This window comes from Stylophora pistillata, chromosome 8, assembly GCF_964205215.1.
Source record: "Stylophora pistillata chromosome 8, jaStyPist1.2, whole genome shotgun sequence".
In the NCBI taxonomy this organism is placed as follows: domain Eukaryota; kingdom Metazoa; phylum Cnidaria; class Anthozoa; order Scleractinia; family Pocilloporidae; genus Stylophora; species Stylophora pistillata.
In genome coordinates this window covers 29,368,067-29,392,375 of record NC_142526.1, presented here as the reverse complement: position 1 = coordinate 29,392,375, position 24,309 = coordinate 29,368,067, and the positions used below count along the sequence as shown (strand labels likewise).

General features: G+C 38.4%; 2 protein-coding genes across 4 annotated transcripts; one reads left to right on the top strand and one right to left on the bottom strand.

The window, feature by feature from the left end:
• Positions 1-472: 472 nt before the first annotated feature.
• LOC111323300 (presequence protease, mitochondrial-like) lies at positions 473-17,651 on the bottom strand. Of its 2 annotated transcripts, XM_088730214.1 has the most exons (30): positions 17,493-17,651; positions 16,927-16,997; positions 15,910-15,956; positions 15,063-15,169; positions 14,526-14,677; positions 12,867-12,981; positions 12,266-12,362; positions 11,792-11,899; positions 11,465-11,517; positions 10,380-10,506; positions 9,861-9,949; positions 9,153-9,281; positions 8,456-8,569; positions 8,075-8,171; positions 7,859-7,936; positions 7,609-7,701; positions 7,143-7,242; positions 6,831-6,899; positions 6,398-6,445; positions 5,955-6,084; positions 5,602-5,799; positions 5,354-5,519; positions 4,416-4,516; positions 3,383-3,491; positions 2,956-3,068; positions 2,441-2,494; positions 2,060-2,128; positions 1,492-1,606; positions 1,180-1,313; positions 473-1,098 (listed from the first exon to the last, which is right to left on the bottom strand). In XM_088730214.1, the coding sequence occupies exons 1-30, from the start codon at positions 17,555-17,557 to the stop codon at positions 990-992; spliced, it is 3,057 nt and encodes a 1,018-aa protein (XP_088586340.1). In that variant the 5' UTR covers positions 17,558-17,651; the 3' UTR covers positions 473-989. The 2 variants fall into 2 exon arrangements, with proteins under 2 accessions (XP_088586340.1, XP_088586339.1); XM_088730213.1 differs by lacking the exons at positions 16,927-16,997; positions 17,493-17,651 and adding an exon at positions 16,319-16,472 and having other exon boundaries at positions 808-1,098.
• A 66-nt stretch (positions 17,652-17,717) lies between these two features.
• Positions 17,718-24,242, top strand: LOC111324312 (centrosomal protein of 57 kDa). 2 transcript variants are annotated; one of them, XM_022927845.2, is made up of 9 exons: positions 17,718-17,877; positions 18,794-18,968; positions 19,256-19,435; positions 19,724-19,965; positions 20,405-20,482; positions 21,310-21,393; positions 21,502-21,597; positions 22,153-22,361; positions 23,444-24,242. In XM_022927845.2, exons 1-9 carry the CDS (start codon positions 17,857-17,859, stop codon positions 23,805-23,807), a joined length of 1,449 nt encoding a protein of 482 aa, XP_022783580.2. In that variant the 5' UTR covers positions 17,718-17,856; the 3' UTR covers positions 23,808-24,242. The 2 variants fall into 2 exon arrangements, with proteins under 2 accessions (XP_022783580.2, XP_088586346.1); XM_088730220.1 differs by having other exon boundaries at positions 22,153-22,402; positions 23,444-23,666.
• Positions 24,243-24,309: the final 67 nt, after the last annotated feature.

Sequence of the window (24,309 nt, the reverse complement as noted above, 5' to 3'; positions counted from 1 at the left end):
AAGATTAAAGTGCTCTTGGAACTCATAACAATTTTAAAAAAGTGATTGAAAGATAAGGCAATGACTTTTAACGATTTGAATTTCACTTAGTTTTTCTAAGATCATCTTCTATCAGCGCTAACAGTAAACAATGAAGTCCAATTTGATAATGTCTAGCTTGCGATCAAGCATATCAGAAACAGGATTGAACCAAAAAAATAATGATTCTGTAAGAGATGGTTGCGATAGGATGTCAAAGTTGTTGGGTAGATGAAGGCCAGATGATCAGGGGCATTTAGGGTTTCCTGTAACAGGAGATACTTTCGAATACTTCTACAGGAACAAAGGAACTGTTTCAATTAATTTGAGGAACATTTTCACATCGAGATTTTTTCACTTTCCTTCTCTGATCTATGCAAAGAATGCCCGACACCACAGTTATTTTGGTAGGAAATGCATATTGGCCGTGTGAATGAAGAGACAAATCATGTCGTCTCGTTTTTCAACATTATATCTTGGAAAAGACAAATTGAATAGAAACAAATTCAGTTTCTAAAGTTAGAGTTACAAATAATTAGGCGTGTTATGGTGTCTTGATCCGGTATCATGCTTATCACCAAACGGAAAATTCTTGCGAGGCGGATTATCAGGTGATGGTCTACAACTTGCATTTGGACATTGTCTTCAAGCTCATTGATTTGCTTCAAGATGGATTATAAGTCTAGTCTGTCCCGTCGGCGTTTCTGCGAGCAGCTTCATTCATTCTCAGCTTAAATCTTTTTAAAGACATGTGCGGGCGTGTAGGAGGGAGTAAGATGAGGGGGGGGGGGTGATATTTTCTGCTCTCCCCCGGCACCACCTCTTGGGTTTCGAACGCTCTTTCGCCTCACGCAATGCAACAGACCCGATTGAAAATGTATGTCGCTTGTCATCAGTCATTTCCAGTAGCGGTCTCTGATCATGAGCGCCCAGTTAGAAAATGTCCAAGTAATCCAACAGCAATGTCGAAATCAGCTCAAGCTTTCTCTTCTTACGATCCAAGAACTATCATTGGCTGTAACGTTGTTTCCAGGCCCTAGAACTGCTACTGCGTTGGGAACGTCTGAGGAGGCCAGATACCTAAAAAGATCATACCATCATAAGCTGGCCAACACTGTTGGATTACAAAGTATAAATGTGTATGAAACTCGTGACACTCACGTGCGCGCCACGTGAATGACGTCATCCCCGGTCACGCTAAACAGCCGGTCTCTGTTTCTCTGGCGCATTTCATCTGTCACACCTTGAGTAAAGTAGAGCATACCGCGGTTGCTTGGAGACACTGGTTTGTCGACCTACGAGGACAAAAGTGAATTAGAAGCAGTCAGGGTTATCAAGTGGATGCCACTCGATAAAAGGTTTTATTTACTGTACCTGATTTTCTGATTAGTCTGCTTGATCAGACGATGAAGATAAATAAATCACGACATCTTTTGTCGATACACTTGAAGGAAAGTCGTGTCTGATGCTTACCTCAGCAAAAACCGAAAGCTTAGCTTCCTCAATGTCTTGGTCTGTGAACTTTCCCTCAAGTACCCACTGAATGGAGTTCTCAAACGCTGACAGCGTACCTTCGAAATTAGGATCTCTACAAAAAAAATATCTCGTTATAATAATTATTAACTGCAAGGGGATGATTTCAACAAAACTGACCAATCTACAATACATGAAGGTTGTGTCAATTCTCTTACTAAAATGGCCCGCTCACACGGTGTATTGCTCAGGTCAGAACTAAGATGTGATATGGCGATCCACCTTCAAATGGATTTTAAACTCAAACTTGCAACCAGTCTCCGGACCCATTTTTAGCGCTTTGAATTAGTCAATTGGTGGTAAAAGCACTGAGGAGATTGTATGAAGTTTATGGAGGGTAAAATAAATGAATTTTTTCAAACACTGGTGCAGATTATATACCTGAGGCTACCACTTCCCAATGAGAAAATGTTATTTACAACAAAAATCACCTGCCACGTTCCCTAGTACAGCGGTCTCTCTAACTGAGCAACGTAAGCAGACTTTGCATAACACAGAGGGGGTTTACCTGTAGGAGTAGAATGAAAAGATACCGCCTCCCATCTTAGCGCCACCTCCATACGCTCCACCTTTCTCCCTGTAAGAAACCAAATAATGAACATTACACTGCATTTTCTCGATCGTACTTACGGAAATTTGAGCCAGGATTGCAGCAACAGACGTATGTAGAATGAAAAGATTGAACAGTATTCTATGTTCGTATTTTATACGATGGTTAGTTTAGTTTAGTTTAGTTTATTGGATTCGCCGACAGGCACGGTCACCGCAACAACTTGCGCCAATTACTGCGGGCCCAGTAAACCCATCCATCCCATCCCAGGGGAGGACATCCATCACACAGTAATCTCGTGCGTGGGAAATTAACGTCTCCTGTACCTTAAAACTGTACCTTATTTCGCGGTGAAGAAACTTCGCCGAGAGTAGTTTGGCCAGAATTCTTAATCTAGACGGAGTAAGGGCGAGGCAAGATAAGGTAAAGGTAAGTAAAAAAAGCGTGTAGGTAGATTAACGTAATAGGTTCACTTTGGGCCGGGTAAAGGAAGAGGACTGGACACGGGTTTACAACCCACTATAAAACAAACCATTGCTACAGGGCCTGTCAGGTATGACATGGGTACTTCCTACTAAACTTAAAAAATTTATTGAAATCACGCAAATTGCAACAAAAATCTGTTCAGATGCCTCAGTAAGTACGACGGCGAACTACAACGATAAACATCTCCTAAAAGTCTTTTAAGCTACGCAAATTCCTTTACTGCTTTGGATCCCTGATTTGCTAAAGATCTTTCTACACCTTAAAACTTCAAGTCAGCAGTCTCCGCGTAAATGTCGCCTTAAACATATTTTTCATATACCAGCACTTCTGACAATTGAATTGGTAAGAAACAAAAATGTGTGACTTACTTTGGATGGTCTTCGTGTGTGTAGGGCACTGTGGGTAGGCACCTACTGATGTAATTTACTGGGAGCGGTACCTCATAATGGGTCTTAACCGCAGATGGCGTGTAGTCTGGGCTCTATAAAAAACAACCCTTTTGTTAGACCAATTTCCCACACGAAACAATTTCCAGCAAAGAGGTGATCAGAGTAACAGACTCATTGACTGGAAAGTGATATCTGATAAACTGGCAACATCAAATTCTCTTACTTCATTTACACGAAAAGGTACGGCAGTTAGAAGAGAGAATTACATTTTGGCGAGTACATGTATCGTTGCCGAATAATGTAAGATTCGCAACTCCTTCCATAAAACGTGAAAACCGGTTATAGCTCACGGAAAATGGAGGATTGTTTAAAGTCTACTTTACTCCAGTTTATTTTAGAAGCATACCTGAACATGAGATGATTCTTCGACTAAACTACTGGGCAGCGAATCACAGAAACCCTCTAAAGCATTTTCCACTGCTTGCCGACCTTGAGCTGTTGTGTTCACTGCGCATCTGTAGGTAAAGACAACTTGGTCGGCAACAACTCAGCGAGAGAGACTCTAACAATCACCATTACAATCTAACGCGGCAACAGAACTACAAACTCTAGAGACTACAACTTAATTCCTTAACTACCATGAGTGACCAAAACAAAAATTCTCCTTAACTCTTATGACCAAGACAGAATTTCTCCTTACAATATCCATAAAATATCAAGCAGACAAGTATTGAGAATAAGGAAAATGGAAAATCAAGGGATTATCAGTTGATCCAATACCAAATTCTCCAAACTAAAATCATAAGAATTGTATAGCAGACAGTAAGGAGAATTATTGATGAGATCTTGGGAGTGAAAGAGTTAAATTGAAGGTCTGTAATAGTGCCCAATGGCCCATCCAGCCAGAGCTTATCCGGTTTCCTTAGCATGAAGCAACAAGGAGTGTTACTACCTCCCCCCCTTGGTGTCCATCGCAAGGTAACCCCCCCCCCCGCATTTTCCCCAGGTTTCTCCCTGACAAACCCCCGGTACCTATTCCTAATTCTGAGGGGCCCAGTTGTTCAAAGGCCGATTAGCACTAACCTAGGGTTAACATTTAATCCTGGTTTCTTTGTATCTATATTCAAGAGCATTTTCGGAATACCTTTAGAGCATCCAAGTATCAAATTGTAGACAAAAACAATTAAGCTGAATTTTTCTTTAAGTTTTCAGATCTGAATTCAAATTTCACGCTAACCCTGGGTAATTTTAATAACACCTTTGAACAATCTGGCCCTGGGTGGAGAGACGCACCTTGAAAGTAAAGTGTTTTGCCCAAAACTTCAATGACCCGTACAGGTGTCGAACCCAAGCTTCTCGACTCCAAAGCCCATTGCTCTAACACTTGGCCATCTCGACTCAAGAACACATGTCAAGGCGTTATGTAAAATATTTCTTACCTGAATTGTGTACCTTCCAACACCTCAATTGCTATGGCGCTGAATTTCTCTATAATTGGTGTCAAGTCCTCCATTTCAGCGATATTCTTCATAAACAGGACCTGATGCAAAACCCACATATATTATTTCCTTGAAGGACTTGATTACCAATTCAAAGGAGCATTGCTCTGTTGCATCTTATACCAGAGTCTACTCTGTACTGATTATCTAACATTTCTGGACCCCTATTGTACGAGGGATGGAAATCACTATCTGCTGGACAAGTCCCTATCCGAGTTTAGTATATACTAAAACAGTGGATAGCGTTGAAGGCGGGCTCTGATTGGCTAGTCAAACTCTGAATATCCTTTGCTATTTATCTCCGAGCAACGCGGGAAAAAATGGCGTCCCGGTTTGCATCCGTGACAAGCGAAGAAATCACTCAAATTAATTTTTGGTGGTGTATATTATTTCACTGTTTTAGTATATACTAAAACAACTATTCACCTCAGTGTCGGTGGTTAGCGGTAAATATCCATCACTAACCACCTCCACTTCGGTAATAGTTGTTAATTATCCGGTAGATAGCGCAGTAGGTTTTGTTTATCAGTTACATAGCGTTAGCCGCCCTTTGAACAAATAAGCCCTGGTGATTAAAAATGGGTCAGCAGGGAGAAAACAGCCAGAAAATTCATCCTACAGAAATAAGTTGTAGGATTAAAGTCGTTACTAAAAGGCTTACGCTTGTTAGTTTTCGAAGGATTTCGACTGAAAACCGAAAGCTTACGTTTCAAACAATTTCTAATTACAGGACATTGATGCAGGATCACTATTAATGATGCCAACAATCTCAATGTGTTTCATTCGTTTCGCGGTAGAGATATATTTACTACCAAAAACAAACACGTGCTTGTTTGTATCTGTGCGTATGATCAAGAAGTTCGCTATGAGAAGCATACCTGAGAAAGTCCTGAAAACTGCTCACTGAGATTTGCCGCGGGAGACAGGGAACTAGAGGCGAGTGCCATCGCATACGAGTGTCCCGAGTGGGCTACAGACATCGCCAAGTCTGAAGCGAGCAGATTAACGAGCGTGCGCAAACGCTCAAGGTCGTTTAATGTAGGTCTGCAATAATTTTAGACAAAAGTAACCAGTAAATAATTCTCCTCAAAACATTCAGGTAGAAAGTCAAATTTAAAGCACCAACCTGGAAAAGATTTCTGCCCACAAGTAAAACATGTGAGGAAGGTTCTTGTCAAGACAGTGAGAGGCAAAGGAAAGACCCTGTTCAAATGCGTTAACGTCACTGTGGTGAGAAGACACGTGTGTAGATAGACCCATGCCTCCTGTCCTCATCTCTATCAGCTGGGACAATTCACGGAAGCTGAGGTTACCAGCGCCCATTCTACAACCAAGAGAAGTTTCATCGTTAAAAAAAAAAGTAAAAAAGAAGAAGAAAAAAAACCATTGTCGCCATTTCACGAACTTTGCCTACAGATCGCGTTTTTACATTGATGAAAATCCTGTTAGTTCCCAATAAGACATCGCTGAAGAACTCACTTTGTTAAAATGAAGCAGAAGAGAGGCAAGTATTGCCGTAAATCCTCGGGTATATCAGTAATGCTGGAGATCGCATGAAAATATGTAATCCCATTGGTGGGCTGTTCACAGTACTGCACAGGAACTCCAGCTGCAAGCAGAATACACGTCACAATAACTTCTTCAGTACCATAATCTTGTGACTCTTCAAGTATTCGATGGTTTAACATGTAATACGAGCGGACATGTTGCTCATGGCTCGTACCATATCGTAGACCACCGCATAAGGTATATCTACTGAGTTATACCGACTTTTTTCAGTAACGTATGATGCACGATCCTCGCAGTAGAAAGCGCTATTTATGTAATAGCGAAAATTTCAGTAAGTCAGTAAAACATTTTCACACGTTACTTCAATAAAAAATACCTAAACACATTAAAGCGTCATATTGTTATTAACCTACCGGATATATAATGTTCCAAATCAACTGGCTTAACCTTGGAATCAATATCTGTAAATGAAAAACGATTAAAAATAAAAAAAGATTGTCAACTTATAATAATAATAATAATAATTTACATTTCTAGAGCGCTAAAATTATAAAATATTCTAAAGCGCTTTACAACATATTAACTACAAATATTAAAATGATAAACGACAAAATATCAAAACAAACTGTAAGCCAGCTTGAATAGATGTGTCTTAAGCTTTGACTTAAAAATCGTTACATTTGGACTGTTTCGAATTTCAAGCGGCAGTTCGTTCCACAGAAAAGGTCCAGAACGGGCAAAGGCACGATCACCAAAGGTCTTAAAGTTAGTTCTTCTTATAGATAAGTTCAAAAAGGTAACTTTCTTGGAACTCAGCAGAGGGAATAGAAGAAAAGAACCACTTGCCAGAAATCGCCATCTTCGGTAGAGAGGACACATCTTCTGTAGCATTCTGTTGTTCGGCCAGTTCAATACCTGATGATGAGCAAAGCAAGTGGCTATAACCAACTACACTCGGAAAACGAATAACGAAGGGGGTACTAACATGTAGAGGCCAAGAGGCCACTGAACTGACTTTGAATTGAACTTTTGGTTATGGTAGGCCGTGTTTTATCTTTGTGGTCTACTCACGTTCTTCAGCTGTAGGTTGAGTACATCTTTCAGGGGTTGGAGGTACAAGATGCCAAACCTCACGACGAGTTGAAAAAATAAGCATACCTTTTTGAAAGATGTTTATTTTATCTTCTTTAGATAAACAGCTAATTTTGCTTTGTAACTTTTCTTTTTCTTTCTTGTTCAGTTCTGTCTCATACTCTGGCTGTTTTGAAGGTAAAAAGAAAGAAAAATTTAAAAATTTGAAAAAGTTTCTAAGACTTCTGGCTGTTAGTCTGCGTCTGGCGATAAAACTTCTATAACTGAAAAAACCCTTTTACCATACCAAGAAAAATGCTGATTAATTATTTCTTCATTTTTAACTTTTTTTGAACATCTACCTCTATGTTACCAGCTCAAGAAAACAATTGTTTCCAGTGAACGAGCTTCAAAGCACGTCCATTAAAGCAGTAAGATGGCAAAATTACCGCGGAATCATTTGTTGAAATTCTGTCTAAGAGAGAGTATTCTTGCAGGTTTTATGAACGATGAAATCGGTTGAGAAAGCGCTCGGAACCAAAGCGGTACTTACATCAGGATTCATGACAAGTGTGAGGCAGTGTGGGTTGTCCTTAAAACAATCCTTCACTTTATCTTGTAGAAATGATCCGTTTGCTAATTTTTCCTGAAAACAAATGAAATTTCAAATGTTTTTGAGATTGTAGGGGAACTGAAAAGATCAATTATAGGACAAAGAAAAAAAGCGAAAGATAGGGACACTAGAAAAAGAAAGATAGTAAATTTTGCGGATCGCACACAACACCACTTATGCCCCGGCCTACCTTAAACAGCCGCACATGGTCATTAATAAGCAGATACTGTGATGGATCAGCACCATGATTCCATGCTGACATTATTCCCTGGACGAAACATAAGATAACGAGGTCTTAATTTACAAATTAATCAAGTTACCCGTAGCATTTCGATAGTTACAGTAAAATCGAAGAAAAAAACGTATTTTTCGGTCACAGGAGTCAAAGGGCTCTTACAATATTTACCGTAATGAGTCCCAGTCCAAAGTTACTGCTCTGATGCTTTGTGGCAAGCTCCACCCTGTGCAAAGTAGCTTCTACCCTCTCAGATGGAAAACCTTCCCTGCAATCAATGGACGGCCACGTTGGAGTAACATACTGTGTACTTTTGACTAAGTTTGGTTGGGCCGAGGGAAAAATTTTTGGCCCTCAGTATGACGAAAATTTCGAAAATTTTGTACAACCTAAAAGGACTTGTTGTTAATAGCAAGTGGTTCGCATGACAAAATGGTAAAAAAAAAAAAAAAAGTTGCAAGCTCGTAACAAGTCTCTTAGTTTTGGGTTCGGGGTTTAATTTCAGTCAATCTGGTGTTTTTCACAGCTATATAATCTTCATGATTTACTTACTCAATAACCTGGTCAAATGTCTTGCGAATTTTTTCAACAACTATGGGGTAGTCATCTTTCTTGATGCCTTGAAGACCGATTGAAAAGGAAGCATCTCTTGTCCCATTATCAAACCTTTGAGAAATTCCAACCAGGTAACATTAAAAAATCTTAATCTTTCTTTAACAGCATCATGTTTATTTTGCATCACAAAACGATAACTAATTGCAAGGCAATGGACATTGACAGTGATGAGTCAGACCCAAATAATTGTTCTAACTACAGCTGTAAAAACACTATTAATAATAATCACCATTCTCAGTTCTATTAGCTACAGATTTCCTTTATGAGTAATTTACAAGAATTTGGTGTTACATTAAGATAACATCTGCCTTAGAGCTGTTAGTTTTGTCTATTCCCATCACCTGTTGTAGGAAAACATATTAGTGTCTCAACAACTTAGACATTACTCTTTTCTCAGAGTTTGAATATCATTAGCTACATTATTATAGAAAACTCAAATTTATCAACAAAATAGCATAATAAATTCCCCTTTTATCAAGTTCCAGATAAGTTTTCCCAGTTTACTTCCTAATATGAAGACTCTTGCTAGCATTTCACCTTCTGCATCTTGAATCACCCTGATCAGTATCCTCAGTCAATTAAATGTTTGGTTGGTTCTCCCCTCCCCCCCCCCCAGACTGTTAATTCTACTTACCCTGCTCCTGGAGAGTAATCTGAGCCAATGTTTGGTGCAATAAGGGAATTGTAGAATGGTGAATTTGGACCACTCATTAAAAGTGAAGATAAAATGACCATGGAGAAATTATCAAATGCATCTGTGGTACTGTTGATAAGCAATGTAATAATTCCTATTTAGGAGGGTGGCACTGATATAAAGTTAACTTCAGATAATATTTCAGGGTTTCTATCAAGGAATGTGGTAGCAGGCAAAAAGTGAATAGTACTAGGAAAACATCTTTCATATCTAAATAGATCAAAGTAGCTCAAGTCATCACAATTTACCCACTATATCAAGAGGAAATTTTGGCAACCATTGCTGTCCTGGAACACATGGCTGACTTCCATATTAAAAGAATTGGGTTTGAGATTACCGGTAGCCTTAGTCATTGCATGGTTCTCTTAGGCATGACTGTTAACTATCATAATGGCTCTCTTTATGAAGAGACAAAGTGAATAACTTATAAATAAATACACAACATGTAACTTGTAGATATAACATATCTAGAAAATAGGCACGAGTGTTTCACTAGAAATTCTAGAGTCTGATTAAGTGAAACAAAAACGTATTTCTTTGATTTGTTTCCAGATGTTCAGGCCCCTTGAAGATGACTTTTCTTGTAAATTTGCAAATATTTTCTTAAATAAACAAACACTCCTCGATTAAGACAAGGACTTGACAAACCTTCCTGTTAAGTAATGTAGTCCTACTGTAGTTTGCTTGTCAGGATTTGCTGCCATTGGATCAACAGGGCAGGTTACTTGTTTTTCTCTCTGAAAGGGAAAAAAAATATCACAATCAAATATTATAGAGTAACTGTTAACAAAAGGAAAGCAAAAAAAAACAATCTAATTAATTTTGCTCTTTGGTTATGAACCAGCAGCTCTTAACTTAGATACTCTACTCTGCACCTATAAACATTTGCAAGTTCTGGAGGAATTGTTTATCAATGATGGAAGAAGAGAAAAGGACAACAGAAAGAAAGGGAAATTGGAAAATGGGATGGTTTGGAAGAATGGCCTAATAAACTTTTAAAGAAGGAGCAAAAAACTTTAAAGAATCATACATTGTATGATACATGTAATGATCCACTCCTAATCCCAAAATCTGGAAGCACCAGTCTTACCAGGTGGTCATAATATGAAATCAATTTACAGAAATCTTTGTCTTGTAATAATATCATTTGTCATCATTGATACTTACTGGTTTTGACCAGCGTGGTTCATGTGGAATGTCAGTTGTTACAGAGATTTTTTCAAAATGACGTAGAACTTTATTCTCAATACTTTCTAGATTTTTCTCTAGGGGAAGGTCTCCATAAGTATAGAACCTGTAAATTCATCATTTTTTAAGGATTAGCTTTCCATCAAAGTGAAATTGCCACATGCTTTAGGTAATAGTGTTCACCTACATTGTTAACTATTTCACTCCCAAGATCTCATTAGTAGCTCTCCTTACTTCTTATGATGTTAGTTTGGAGAATTTGGAATTAGATCCACTAATAGTGTTCACCTACATTGTTAACTATTTCACTCCCAAGATCTCATTAGTAGCTCTCCTTACTTCTTATGATGTTAGTTTGGAGAATTTGGAATTAGATCCACTAATAGTGTTCACCTACATTGTTAACCATTTCACTCCCAAGATCTCATTAGTAGCTCTCCTTACTTCCTATGATGTTAGTTTGGAAAATTTGGAATTGGATCCACTAATAGACCCCTAATTAATATAAATATATATATAATTATATATCTTATTAAACATTTTGTTGTGTAGTATCACTGAGTATTTTTTTAAGTTGTGCCATATTTTTACGAGCCTGTAGGGTGAGTCAAAATACAAAACAAGTAAAAATACTCACCGATACTACACGACAAAACATCTAATAAGTTATTTATTATCCAACACACCAAATTATTATTTCAGTGTGGGCGAATTTCACAGATATTTCTGGAGTACAAATATCGCGTGATATTTGTACTCATCTCGCACGTTATTTGTACTCTACTAATTCCCTTTATTCTTATCACTCGTCTACTTGTTATTGTGTTGATTTTGTAATAAGAAATTCTGCTTTCAGTTGTTCACTCATAGAAGTTAAACTTAACTATATCAAAAAAATAAAAATAAAAAGATTTATCACATCAGAGAATGTCTTGAGTTTTAAAGATGAAGACATACAAAATAACAAGAAACTGAGAAGACTATCAAATTGAATACTAAAAAAAAAAACTGAGGAAGGAAAATGTTTTACAGTTCATTTAGATATGACTAAATACATTTTGTACCTGGAATTACTGGGATGATAGTGTGAGGCATGAAAATCTTTTAACTGTTGCCACTAAAAAAGTAAAAAAAGACATCACAGAATAACATACTTTCACCAACTATGCTTCCACCACGGTCATTATATAGAAGGCTGGCTATGTAGTAGTACACCCACACATTATTTAACTGACTAATTACAACATTCCATCCAACTAGAAATGACTAGTCTCCACAAAGTACAGACTGAGTTCACATGATGATAATAGTGTTTTGTTGGTGAGTTCCAAAAAAGAGTCAAGAACTGTGATACACATTGCAAATTACAGCACACTGTAAATTATACTTACTGTGAGGTCTGGAATACACAGAGGATCCCCTCCACTATTATTACTATATGTGTGACTGGGTAATAAGTTGCTCTGGGCATGATGAACAAATAGTGATTCTGGTGTCGACTAAAGAAAAAAGAAATACATTTTTTCTTAAATATTTCATTCCTTTCCACAGCAAAGTTGCACAGCAGCTCTCCTTTCTGGATATTTTATTTATTCATTTATCTAATTATTCAATCATTCATTCAAACAAGACTTTATCTGTTTTTTATCAGTTCATCTGTAGGTTTGTAGTTTCAATCAATCAATCAATCAATCAATCAATCAGTTAGACAGTCTGTTGTTCAGCCAGTTAATTAGCTAGTGAGTCGGTCAGTCTGCCAGTCAATCATCCCATCATTTTTACTCTTGTTTCACTCATTCATATGGGTAAACCATGCAATCCTTTTCAAATCAATCACTCACTGGACACATGTAAGCCCCTCTTACCATGGCACCCTTCATTTCATTGAAGACCACTCCCTTGAAAATCAATGGTGAATCTGGATTGGCCAAATCTTCAGGCTCTAACCGCCAACCTTCTTGCCTGGTAAAGCAACAGAACTTTTTCCTCTCAATTACACTAATCACAAAATCAAGGTAGTGGAATGAAACACCTTCTACAATGTTCAAGTAGATTTATTTCACACTTTGAGCAAGGGTGACTTTCCCTAGTGAAGCAGATGGCAGATAATGGCCAAACAGTTTGGACTCCAGAACAAAAGGTCTAAGATTAAGCCCAAGCAAGGTCATTTGCAAGACGCTTTGTTCCTGCAGTGTCTCGCTCCACAAAAGTGTACGTCAAATGACTAGTAGTGGGCTACATAGAAACCCATTGCAATGCTGTTGTCAACAGAATTCCTCCAAAGGGAGTACACTGTAGCAACTTCTCATCGTTTCACATTATGGAACTGGGATAAGGTTGGGTGGTACATGTACAGGTGTATGTGCAATCTGGCACATGTACCATACTCAATCATCACCTTAAAACCATAGCTATGGAAGTACAAATTAAAAGAACCAATTTATCTGTCATTTCTGTCAAACTGACCTGAAATCTTGCTCTCTTAGTTGTGGAAAGAAGGCTGCATCCAGGTAAACAGAAAGCAGGTTCTCAAAGTCTTTAGGGTTTTGAGTTGAGAAAGGGTACAAAGTGAAATCACTAGCTGAAAAGAATGGAAGGATTTCACAGGATTATTTAAAAATTTGAAGTATATTCAAAGGGATGTATTATCTTGAAAGTATCACAGTATTACCACTCCTACTTTTAAATAATTTCTGCAGTTAAGAAGTCGAGTATTAGCATGGAAAGCAAAAGTTTACATTGACAAGGCAAAATTCCCCAATGTCTCAATCAGCCCCAGTTGTTCAAAGGATGGATAAATTTATCCACTGGCTAAGGTTATCCGGTGGATAAAAAGGCTATCCACTGGATAGTTATCCATCAGATAAAAAGTTGTCGCAGAAAGCACGGATAGCAAGGCATATAACTATCTAATGAATAATTCGCTGTCCAGACAGTTGCTACGGTTATAACCCAGGTGTTGCGTGATCTGTTCGCTCACGTGTGGTGAGACAACATGGCAGAAAATTTTGCTCCTTCCTCAGCAAAGTGCACTAGAAAGCCGAACTTTACACCTGCCGAATGTGCAGTTATTTTCAAAGAGGCAGAAGAAAATATCAACATTATTAAGAGTAATTTTCCTTGACATTTTCAAACAAAAACAACACTCGAATATAGGAGGAAATAACCAACAAAGTCAATGCGCTTGGAATTTTTAAAAGAACTGTCATGATATCATCGGCAACAAGGCCAATAATGTATTGTATTGCCTCTAGTCCAAAACAATACCTGGATCTCAATTCAGCATCTGTATATGTTGGTTACAGATCGAGCTGGCAGTGATAAATTCTTCTCTTTCTTCGATGTTGATTTTCAGGCAGATTACAGCGAAGAAGATGTAACTGTCAAGCAGCCATTTTATTTGACTGTGTTTATCTGGTGGATAAAAATTTATACTACCTACCTAACCATGGATAAATTCATCCACTGCATAGCAAGTGGATAGCACCATCCATACTTTGAACATCTGATATGACACCATGGATAAAATTTATATGCTGGATAGCGATTTATCCAGCGGATAAGAACTTTTCCATCCTTTGAACAACCAGGGCCAGGAGGTTAACTTTGTGATAGAGTTTGCACATGTCTGGCTTTTGGAAACGTAAGTGTCCAGAAGGAATATGCAGTGCATTCCCAAATAACAATACAACCTTTTAAAATCATCAATTTATTGGTTTCCATTGGTTATGGGAAGAGAGATGCCTGTACATCCAAGGTTCTAACTCTCTAGCTAGAGGTTTTCATGTTACTCATCAGTTATTTCTAACATGAGAGTTTAACATTATACCTGTAGAGTGTTCAAAAAGAACCTAATTGTAAAGTGAATTGACAGTAATCTTTTTTGTCCCAGGCATAAAAATGCAGTCATAATATCTTACTTTAAATGATAACTTGTCACACCACAGTTCAAGCCTAAATGTGTGTTGGACATGAGTCAGACACCAACCTAATAAGTGACCTACCTCATTACTGAGTAACAGAAAGTCATTTGGTAAAAGTCTGAGCATCAGCCATTGAAACTGGAATTTACTCAGATCCTTAAGGTAGAACTAAACATTTTCTCTCTAACACTCACAGCATTACCTGTAAAGGCATTCATGAAGGTAGAGAGGGATCTGTTAAGCATCTTGAAGAATGGATCTCTGACTGGGTAACTTTGTGAGCCACACAGAGCTGTGTGCTCCAGAATATGGGAAACCCCTGTGCTGTCCCTAGGAGTAGTTCTGAATCCAACACTGAAATGAAGAGGAACATTATTCTCCGAAGTGTCCCCAGAAGGCAACTTTATTTCAACATATTTTCATGGGAACTTAATCCTTTTTGACAAATGAATAAAGTCTTTATAATATCTGGTATCACGCTATGCTGGGCTAGAGACTGAACTACACTACACTACACAACAATGGACTATTGTGAGTTTGTTAATTGAGCAAAGAGAGTGTAGGTAATGGTGAAAGGTAATTAACTGAAAAGCTAAGCAAAGTTACCAAACCCTGTGTGGAAGGTAGCAATGGCAACTTAACTCTTTGATCAGCCTGACATTGCTATCAAATAACATACAAAAATAAACTATTACTTCAAAAATACTATTTAATTATAATATATGATTATTATTTGTACCCAAAAACATTATTGGCATCATCTCTTGCAATATGTAAATGCTCGGCTCCTGTCTTATTGTGTGTCAGTTGGACAGACACTAGGAACAGTTCAGGTACTGGCACAACCTTGGCAAATAAAAATAAGAACATGTTACAGTAATATCTATATATCTTATTAAACAAGCGTGAGGGCTGTACTGGGAGAATATTGGCCCGAGGTCTTGACAGTACGGACCGAGCGCAGCGGGGTCCCTACAAAAAAGACATAGGGCCGATATTCTTCCTGTACAGTCCCGAGCAAGCTTGGTTAATAGGAGATTTATTATACAACTGAAGTTCAAAGAGACACAATTGCAGTATCATTCCGGACCATTTGGAACAGTGCCCGGTCCAATACTTAGAGAATATTCAACCGGCAATAGAGCATTTTGATTGGTTGATTTTAGTTATTGGCCCTCTGACTGCCCGAGTCGTGTAATAAATCTGGTTATTGAGTAATCACAGAGGCCTTGAGAAGCCTTTCTTCTATTCAGTTTCATACCTTATGATTTCACAAATACATGAAGGAAGACCTCCTTTCTGCAGGTGACTAGGTTATTTTGGTTTTGTATTATCTCATTTTTTATCACCTTTTCAAAATGGCAAAAAAACCAAAAAAATATATTTGCTTCTACCATGCAAAAAACTTCGGAATTGGTCGTAATGATGTGGTGCAGGTGATATTATTGTCAAAAACTTCATGGGTTTGTAAATGCATGCTATGATAATGTAGTTAATTGATCACTATACTTTTGAAAAATTTTATGAAAACTCTAGCTTTTACGTATATCATCTGAACTTGACCATGTTATTTAATTATAAAATACCTTGTTGACTGTATATCCGCATATTGTGTCACCTGGTTTTAACTGACCTTTCCAAAGAAATAATTCAGTAGTAGCATTGCAAGAAATGATTTAGATATTCTAGTCTTCTCGGATAGGGATGAATAAATGGAGGTCCCGTCTCCTGCAGGGTTAGGGTTAGGAGATGTTGATTTCCCATGTATGAGATTACTGTGTGATGGATGTCCTCCCCTAGGGTGGGATGGTGGGTTGTTGTCTTGCGTTTCATACTAGAGCCTCTGGCTCGAGTAAGATGGGTAACCATGCCCCATGTAAAGACATTAAACTTTGATTACTATTACTATTGCATCAGTAACTCGAAATTAAAACGAACTCATGTCCACGGCAGTTCTTTAAATCTCCACATGTTCTGATCAGGTCTATAACTTACTTGCAGCCTCTACAGAGTTGGAGGTCCTGTCTCCTGCAGGGTTAGGGGTAGGAGATGTTAATTTCTCATGCACGAGATTACTGTGTGATGGATGTCCTCCCCTGGGGTGGGATGGGTGGGTTGTTGTCTTGCGTTTCATACATGAGCCTCTGGCTCAAGCAATATGGGTAACCATGCCCCATGTAAAGACATTAAACTTTGATTACTATTACTATTGCATCAGTAACTCGAAATTAAAACGAACTCATGTCCACGGCAGTTCTTTAAATCTCCACATGTTCTGATCAGGTCTATAACTTACTTGCAGCCTCTACAGAGTTGGAGGTCCTGTCTCCTGCAGGGTTAGGGGTAGGAGATGTTAATTTCTCATGCACGAGATTACTGTGTGATGGATGTCCTCCCCTGGGGTGGGATGGGTGGGTTGTTGTCTTGCGTTTCATACATGAGCCTCTGGCTCAAGCAATATGGGTAACCATGCCCCATGTAAAGACATTAAACTTTGATTACTATTACTATTACTATTGCATCAGTAACTTGAAACTAAAATGAACTCATGTCCACTGCAGTTCTTTAAATCCCCACATGTTCTGATCAGGTCTATAACTTACTTGCAGCCTCTACAGAGTTGCATTTCTTGCTCTCTTCTTTCAATGCACAAAGACCACGCTTCAAAGTAGACCTGTTATTGCCAAAAAATTATAAAACATTTAAACCTTTGACGCCAGTGGCAGCGACTGGCATCTAACTTCTCCCTAAAATATCACCCCTGAATCATGCATTTAGGTCACAAAAATAAAGAAAATAATCGCCATTTAAAGCTCTTGATTGTTAAACAAATTCTCTTTGTCAGCACCTTAGAAAATGTATGGAGAGCAGTAGGGAGATTATGCATACAAACACATACGATTCTGTTGCAAATTTGCGTGCAGGGCGCACAGCACAGACACCTGTGCCACATTACAATTTCTTTGATTTTTCCTTAGTTTTAACGTTACGAAGCTGATTTACTGTTAAACCGCATGAACCAAAAGCCTAGAGAGAGCAAACTAAGGCTGGAATGAATCCATGGATTATAACTAAAATATTTGTAGAGGTAAACGTGCACCCATTAATTAGGAATAGTGATGCAAAAGGTAAAAATATTGCGCTGTCAGCAAGCAAGTATCTATCTTACCATTTGCACTGTCGTGATAACTTATTCCATTGCGGCGTAAGAAGGTGACGGTTAGCCCTCCACATTCTTTAATTTTCATATATTTTAATTCGCAGGAGGTCTCATACCATCTCCATCTAATTTATATGTTATAATTTCCGCACAACGCTGACGACTTGGTATCCAGGCCTGATGAGTAAGAAAATCATTATGTCTGAGCCCACAGTTGCCTATCCGGACAGCAGTACGTCGTTTTAGACAACGGACGCTGTGGAGGCGTTGAGTTGGTGAAAAGTGTCAAACAAAATGAGCTAGTTTTTGTTCATCTTCGCTTAATTCTGGGGACGATCAAATTAGAGAATACTTCCACTCCTCTCGAGGAAGCATGGCTTACCGGGATGGTGTGGTAAGACTTCTAAAATAACCTGAACCTTGCTATGAGGGATCAGCGTCCTTCCATATCCTCAGCATGGCTTTTTGACTCCTCTTGGTTTGTTTATTTTCACTACATCCGTAGCAAAAAAAGAAAGTGTTCAGGAGCTGATCTTGTTGATCTATGGCCGTTTTAAATAGAATTAAATTGAAAATGTTTTTCAGCCCGTTGTACAACATTCCGGAAGCGTAGAGGAGAATTTTTATCGTACTGTATATAGCTAGTCTGACATCACAAACGCGTGGATTTAAGTTTGTAATTGCTTTCATGATTTCCCCGTGATCTGTCGACAATCTTAGCCGTCTACATGAGTTCGACAACAAGACTAGTTATTTTTATCAACTTAGATATACATACTTTTACGTGAGCGGGTAAAGTTGCATGTGTATTTATATAATTTATGTTTGCTTTAAAATGAATTTAAGATCGAATTGATCTCTTTTTTTCCTTCGCTCAAATGACATTACCATAATCTTAAAACAAAGAATACAACTCAAATGATTTTATAATCATTTTGACCTGAGTTTATTTTAAATTACAAAATATTATGATAAAAAATGAAAGCTTAATCGGCTATTTCTTAGCTTTTAAGTTTAAGTCATTTGCCTCGCATCACAAAATAAGGTTGCCAAGGTATGGAGCAAAATTATATTGCAAACTGTTCAGTACATCAGATCAGACTGAAAATGAATGGATTTCTGACTGTTTTCAGCCTTCATAGTTCACTTCATAAAGTAGTTGATGGCAATATTTGGGAAATGTTTAATTTGTCTGCTTGGTAATGCCATGATGTTACCCCAAACTTAAATGCAAGCTGGGAATAAGTTTTTTTTAGGAGAAAATTTTGTACAGCGTCTCTTTTTTTCTATTTCTCTCTTCTTTAATGTAGACAACTCCTCCATATATGTCAGGGTACAATTACAGAGGCTATGGAGTTGACTCACCGCACAGAGCAAGCATCCGCTCTGTAACATCATTTCCAGGGGCGAGTGGATCAGTTTCTTCCTTCCATGACAATCTTAAACCATCACCAAGAGGAACTGTTCCTCAGACTAATAGCAGAGGTAATACACTGTTTAGTTGTTTCAAACACTCTACCATATTTACTTGGGCTGTATTTTGTAGACCTCAAGCATCCCTAGCCCTAGAGAGAACACAACCTGTAAACAAGCCTAACAAATATGTTCAAGGTTGCCGAAAGGCAATTAAGTTGTCTAGGGCTTGAAAATCCAGCTGCAACATGGTTGGCATGTTCTTCATAAGCCTGCATTTGTGAGATTTGCTGCTGACTTTAAGAGCCCTTAGCTTTGTTAAATTGTTATTAACAATTATTTATGCTTGTTTCAAATAGCTGTTGTGTCAGCTCTGAAGGGACTGCAAGAAAAGATTCGTAAACTTGAGTTGGAGAGAGCAGATGCAGAAGATAATCTGAAGAAATTGGCTGCCGAATCAAGACATTACAAGGATGTGCTGCAAAAAGAACTCACTGTCCGTGAATCTTCACAAGGGGTTATTTCAAAGCAAAATAAACGTAGGTTGAAGCTTAATTTATGTACCATTGAAAGTCTACATCCACGCTTTCAACTCTGCAACAAAAGGACAAAATAAACTAGAAATGGCATGGAAAACATATAGACTGTAGTAACAATGAATGTAAAGTACTGGTAGTTGAAAAGTTGATTGTCTGAAGCAAATGTACTGGACAGATTTACCCCATGAATTTGAAAAGGCCTTGATTAATTTGTTTTCAAGAAAAATGAAAACCTCAATGTCAGTACTTTAATTATATCATGTATGTGTTTCTTGCTACTTGTTTTAGAGTTAGAAGATGACCTTCAAGGTGCAGAAGCTCGATGTAATTTATTGGAGAAACAGTTGGACTATATGCGTAAGATGGTCCAAACTGCTGAGACAGACCGAGATCATGCTTTGCAAAGGTCGGCAATGGTTGCTAAACAGGCTGCCCAGCAAACTTCTGATGATATGCGAGGACAGTTGGAGAAACTAGCTGGGCTTGAAAGAGAGCACATGAAATTAACTGCATCACATTCAATAGCTGAGGTGAGGTTTTTGAAGCCGGTGTGGAGGCATCTGCCATATCTTTTGCTCAGGAGATGAATGTATGTGCAACTTTTTGGAGAAATTTGTTATTTTCTGTTGGGTTTTCTTTGTTTTAACTTTCTTTAGAGACTGACATGTCTGTAAAATTTGCTCTTGCCCAAATTGCTCTGTTTTTTTTCTTGTAAGAATGTGACTTTCTGTAAGGTCAAAAGGGGCAACCAGAGTAGTCAAAATGGGCTTCACTGAGCAAGCCACGTGATAAAAAAAATGTTGTGACTTTATATACTAGAAGTGTTTATAGTGTTGACATCCATTTCCCTTTCATTACATTTCTAAACGCAGCTCACAAAGTTTTTAAGTTTCAAAAATTATTGTGCATTGAAATTTTTCTTTTTCATCGCGGTAGAAGTCTGACCCATGATTTAATTTGACTTTGCAGGGTAAAATTAGAGAATTGGAGGAACAACTTAGGGAAGAGGTTCATCAAAGAAAACTTGTGGAGAATAAAACTGCCGAGGTTGGTAGTAATTATCATTATAACATAGACTACAAGCAGCACCTCCTTTCCGGCGAAGTCTATCGGTAAAGTAAAAAAAAAAGTTAAGGTTAGCGCCCCGCGTGGGAATCCGGGAGAGAAGCGCACGAAAAGTAGGCGCCTCACTCCCAGAGTTCTGTGAGGCGCACTAGCATAAACTTTTTTCCCTCGCGCGACAGACTTCGCCTGAAAGGAAGGACTGTTTGTAGTCAAATTATCACAATGTATTGCGATAGTAATTATTTCTAGAGCATTCAACATGCTAAAATTAAACAGATGTTGGAGGATTTATAACCTAATTGTTTGACGTGAAATCAGATCAGCGCTCCAAGCTGCAACCATTTTGGTCGCCGTAACGAAATGATTAAACGATTGGAGATTAAATTTAAAGAGAGTGTCGCCAATTTAGCGATCTGTGTACGCCTGGGAATTAGGAACATGTTGCGTAGTTCTTACCCAGGTGTTTCAGTAAATTTTTTCCATAAGCGGCTGACCATAAAGAAATAAGCAGCTGTGCCGTAAGGTGCACATGAGAGCCCGCTGAACAGACTGCGGTAATAGATCGTACAGGCGGCGGCGAGCGGCTTTTTTTGAAACCCCTGTTTTACCTAGTTTTTTAGTTCAAAGCGAATTCAGGTAATCTTACTGCACAAAAGGATTATGACTCTTTTTCCCGTTATTTTTCGGCGACCAGGAATTTTTATTTTTCTAAGCGACCATTTTATGATTTTATGTCGCGAAATAGCGACTTTGAAAAAGAGCGAGCTCAGAACCTTTTTTAATTGACGGTGACCTTGTTTCTCTTCCAGCTGGAATCAGTCGCAGAAACTAATAGAATCCTCATGAACATGGCCTCGCCACAGCGAACAAAGCCAAAGAAAAAGAAGCGAAAGGTAATTTTTACTTGCGTTGATTGTGTTGGTTTAAAAAATTCTCCTTGATTTTAGCTTTTATTTTTTTTCTACACTTGAAGTAGACGAGTGTTGTTGTTTTCTTTCCAGCCTCCAAGACCTAAACCAAGAAAACCAAATCAGCCTGTTAAACCTTCGGATCATTACCATTTAAATTTAGGAAGTATTCCATTTGTCGTCGGCCAGGTATGTAACAATGTTGAATAGCCCATTTCCGAATTACCCTTGGCCTCTTTTTCAAAACGAGGCTCGGTGCTCAACCATTCTTGTGAAAATGAGTTTAATTTGTATGTGAATGAAAACTTACAATCATATGAAAGGATGAGCACTAGGACGCGTTTTGAAAATGAGGCCAAGGGTAATTCGGAAATGGGCTATTCCTTTAAAACCCAAATTGGTTGGACGTCGTAAAATCGGGAGCAAAGTAATCAGGACGGCCAATCAGATCAGAGATCAGCAAGGAACCAATGAGAACTCAAAACTCATGGCTCGAGCGCGGGAAAATGCGAGTTACCAGGTTACCCTTGGTTCGAGCTCTTTATTTAATTGGTCGAGAGAAATTTTGATATTACGCTTTTTTGGTGTAATGTACTGATCATTTTATCCAATTGTGTTGGGAATTCGAAGAAGTCTATTCTCGTAAAAATTACTTCTTTGGTTGGAGAGAATGATAGTTCAGGGGGATTGACATTTCTTTCTCTCTTATCTCCTTTTGTTTATGGTTTTTTTTTCTTTTTATAGTCAACAACAAAATCACACTCTCTTGGAGCCAATGTACAGACCGTGCTGTCTTTAATGAAGGCCCATAACCCAGCGCTGTGTCACGCTGCTGCACGACGGGCTCCGAAACGACACCCGCAAAGTGCGGGCTCAGCAAGTGCCAGTGATTCAGATAACGCTTTCGACGAGCTTCTCCTTGGACTACAGGATGAGTTCGGACATATTACTTTGTGCGTACTATTTATCATTCTCACACAAGTTAGTCCTTTATGTAAGTCATTAAAATCAAGGTATGAGACGTGTTCTAGTCGTTGGGGGTTAGTACAGCCTCGTCCTCAGGACTATGTTCACGGTGTTAGATGATCAAAATGGTCAATCCGAACCAAGAGAAAGTTCAATAGCTAATATACCCAATCGAAATATGGCGTCCAATTTGAATTACCGTAGTTCTGGACTTACTAGCCTCGTCTTCACGTGGAAACACATTATCATTACATGTGTGAGAGGCAAGTGAGTTCAGAACAATGGCAATTCAAAGAGTCCATTTTACAGTTGTGTGCTTGGTTGCCAAGCCTTTGAATGGGAGTGAGGCTAGAGATGACCTTGTTATGATACAAACCTTGCTGCCTTTCAAATGTAAATCACTTTGTTATCATGCTAACTAGATAAAGGTCTCTATCACAACAAGGTCATCTTTAGCCTCACTCTGAATCAAAGGCTTGGCAACTAAGCACACAACTGTAAAATGGCCTATTGGACGCCATATTTCGATTCGGTGTATGAGAGCTCAAATTGAGAATACGTGAATGGAGGTGAAAGAGTTGCGAATGTTTTCGTCTATTTAAACTGTACCGCAAAAGTAAAAATAATTTTGAGTTTTTCATTTTTTTTAAATTTGATTAGGCAGGGAACGTTAAAGAACGTACATCACGAGATTACAGTGATGTGGTCTGGCCTGGTTACTGGGAATTGGGGGGAGGGGGCATCTGTAAACAATTCGCCTTTGTTGATTGTAAACTACTACTGGCAGTCTGTTAAAGTCCCCCGCACAGTATTGTAAAGCGCATTTGATCATATCCACATTTTAATTTGTGCTATATAAATGTCAATTCATTCATCATTAAAGCAGCAACTAGGGAAAGATAAGGTTTTTTTATTCGAAGTTTCCTTACAGTCTGTGCTTGATTAAGGGTTGTTCTGAAACGCTGAAAATTGGTGAGAAAAGTTTACATGTTATAAGCGAAAGTGACTTGAAAAAAAAAGGCTAAACAGAGTCAAGTTATCACATTTTTATGTGCTGTATCATTTGCAGTGAGCATCGAGAACTTTCTCGTCAAATACAAGAATCCGACGATCCAAGAATACAAGAAGATCTCAGAAGAGAGCTTGAAAACTTAGAAGCACGAATGGAGGCGAAAGGAGAACAAATAGCAATGGTCCGACAACAGCAAGATAAAGCGAAACGACAGCGCAAGAAGCAGAAGACAAAGGCAGCGGCAAAGCCCAAGAGCGCAAGCGCTGTCCTGCCGGCGAGTGGTGGAGAAGTAGAAGTAGTAACGACTGTTAAAACAAAACCTGTTCGATCTGGAGGGACAGTTAAAGATACCTTATCAGTTTATAAAGGGATGAAGACTCTTCAAACTTCGCTTGGAAAGAATCAGTACCATTGGGATTAGCTAAGCGAATGTTTTTTGTCCAGAAGGTGGAGAGAAAGGGTTGTTGAGCTGCGATTAGATATACTTGTGAATGGGGGGGAGGGGAGGGTGATAAAAGACAGATAAGGAGTCTTAAAATGTTCAGACATAGTACGTGTATAACTTGCAAGGAGCGAAAAGCTTAAAAAAAAGGGACTGTGACAATCAGGTCATTGATTTGTTTTTATGAGGTTCTTTATTGAATTGTTCGTGAAATTCTGGAAGAACTGACATTTTAATATCTGGACTCAAAATTATAATGCTTTATTGTACCTCGACTGAACACTGAACAACCATCTGGAGGCTGGCAGTTATTTATATAGTGTATGGTTTTTCCTTCGTAAGAAGATTTGTAATTATGTACATGCAACAAACTCATTATGGACTTTTCAATAAAAGTAGGAGCTTATACAGTTAGTACTTTGTCGGCAATAGTGTACGACCCTTGTTTCCGCAAATTTTCCAAAGCTTACGGCAGGTTAAA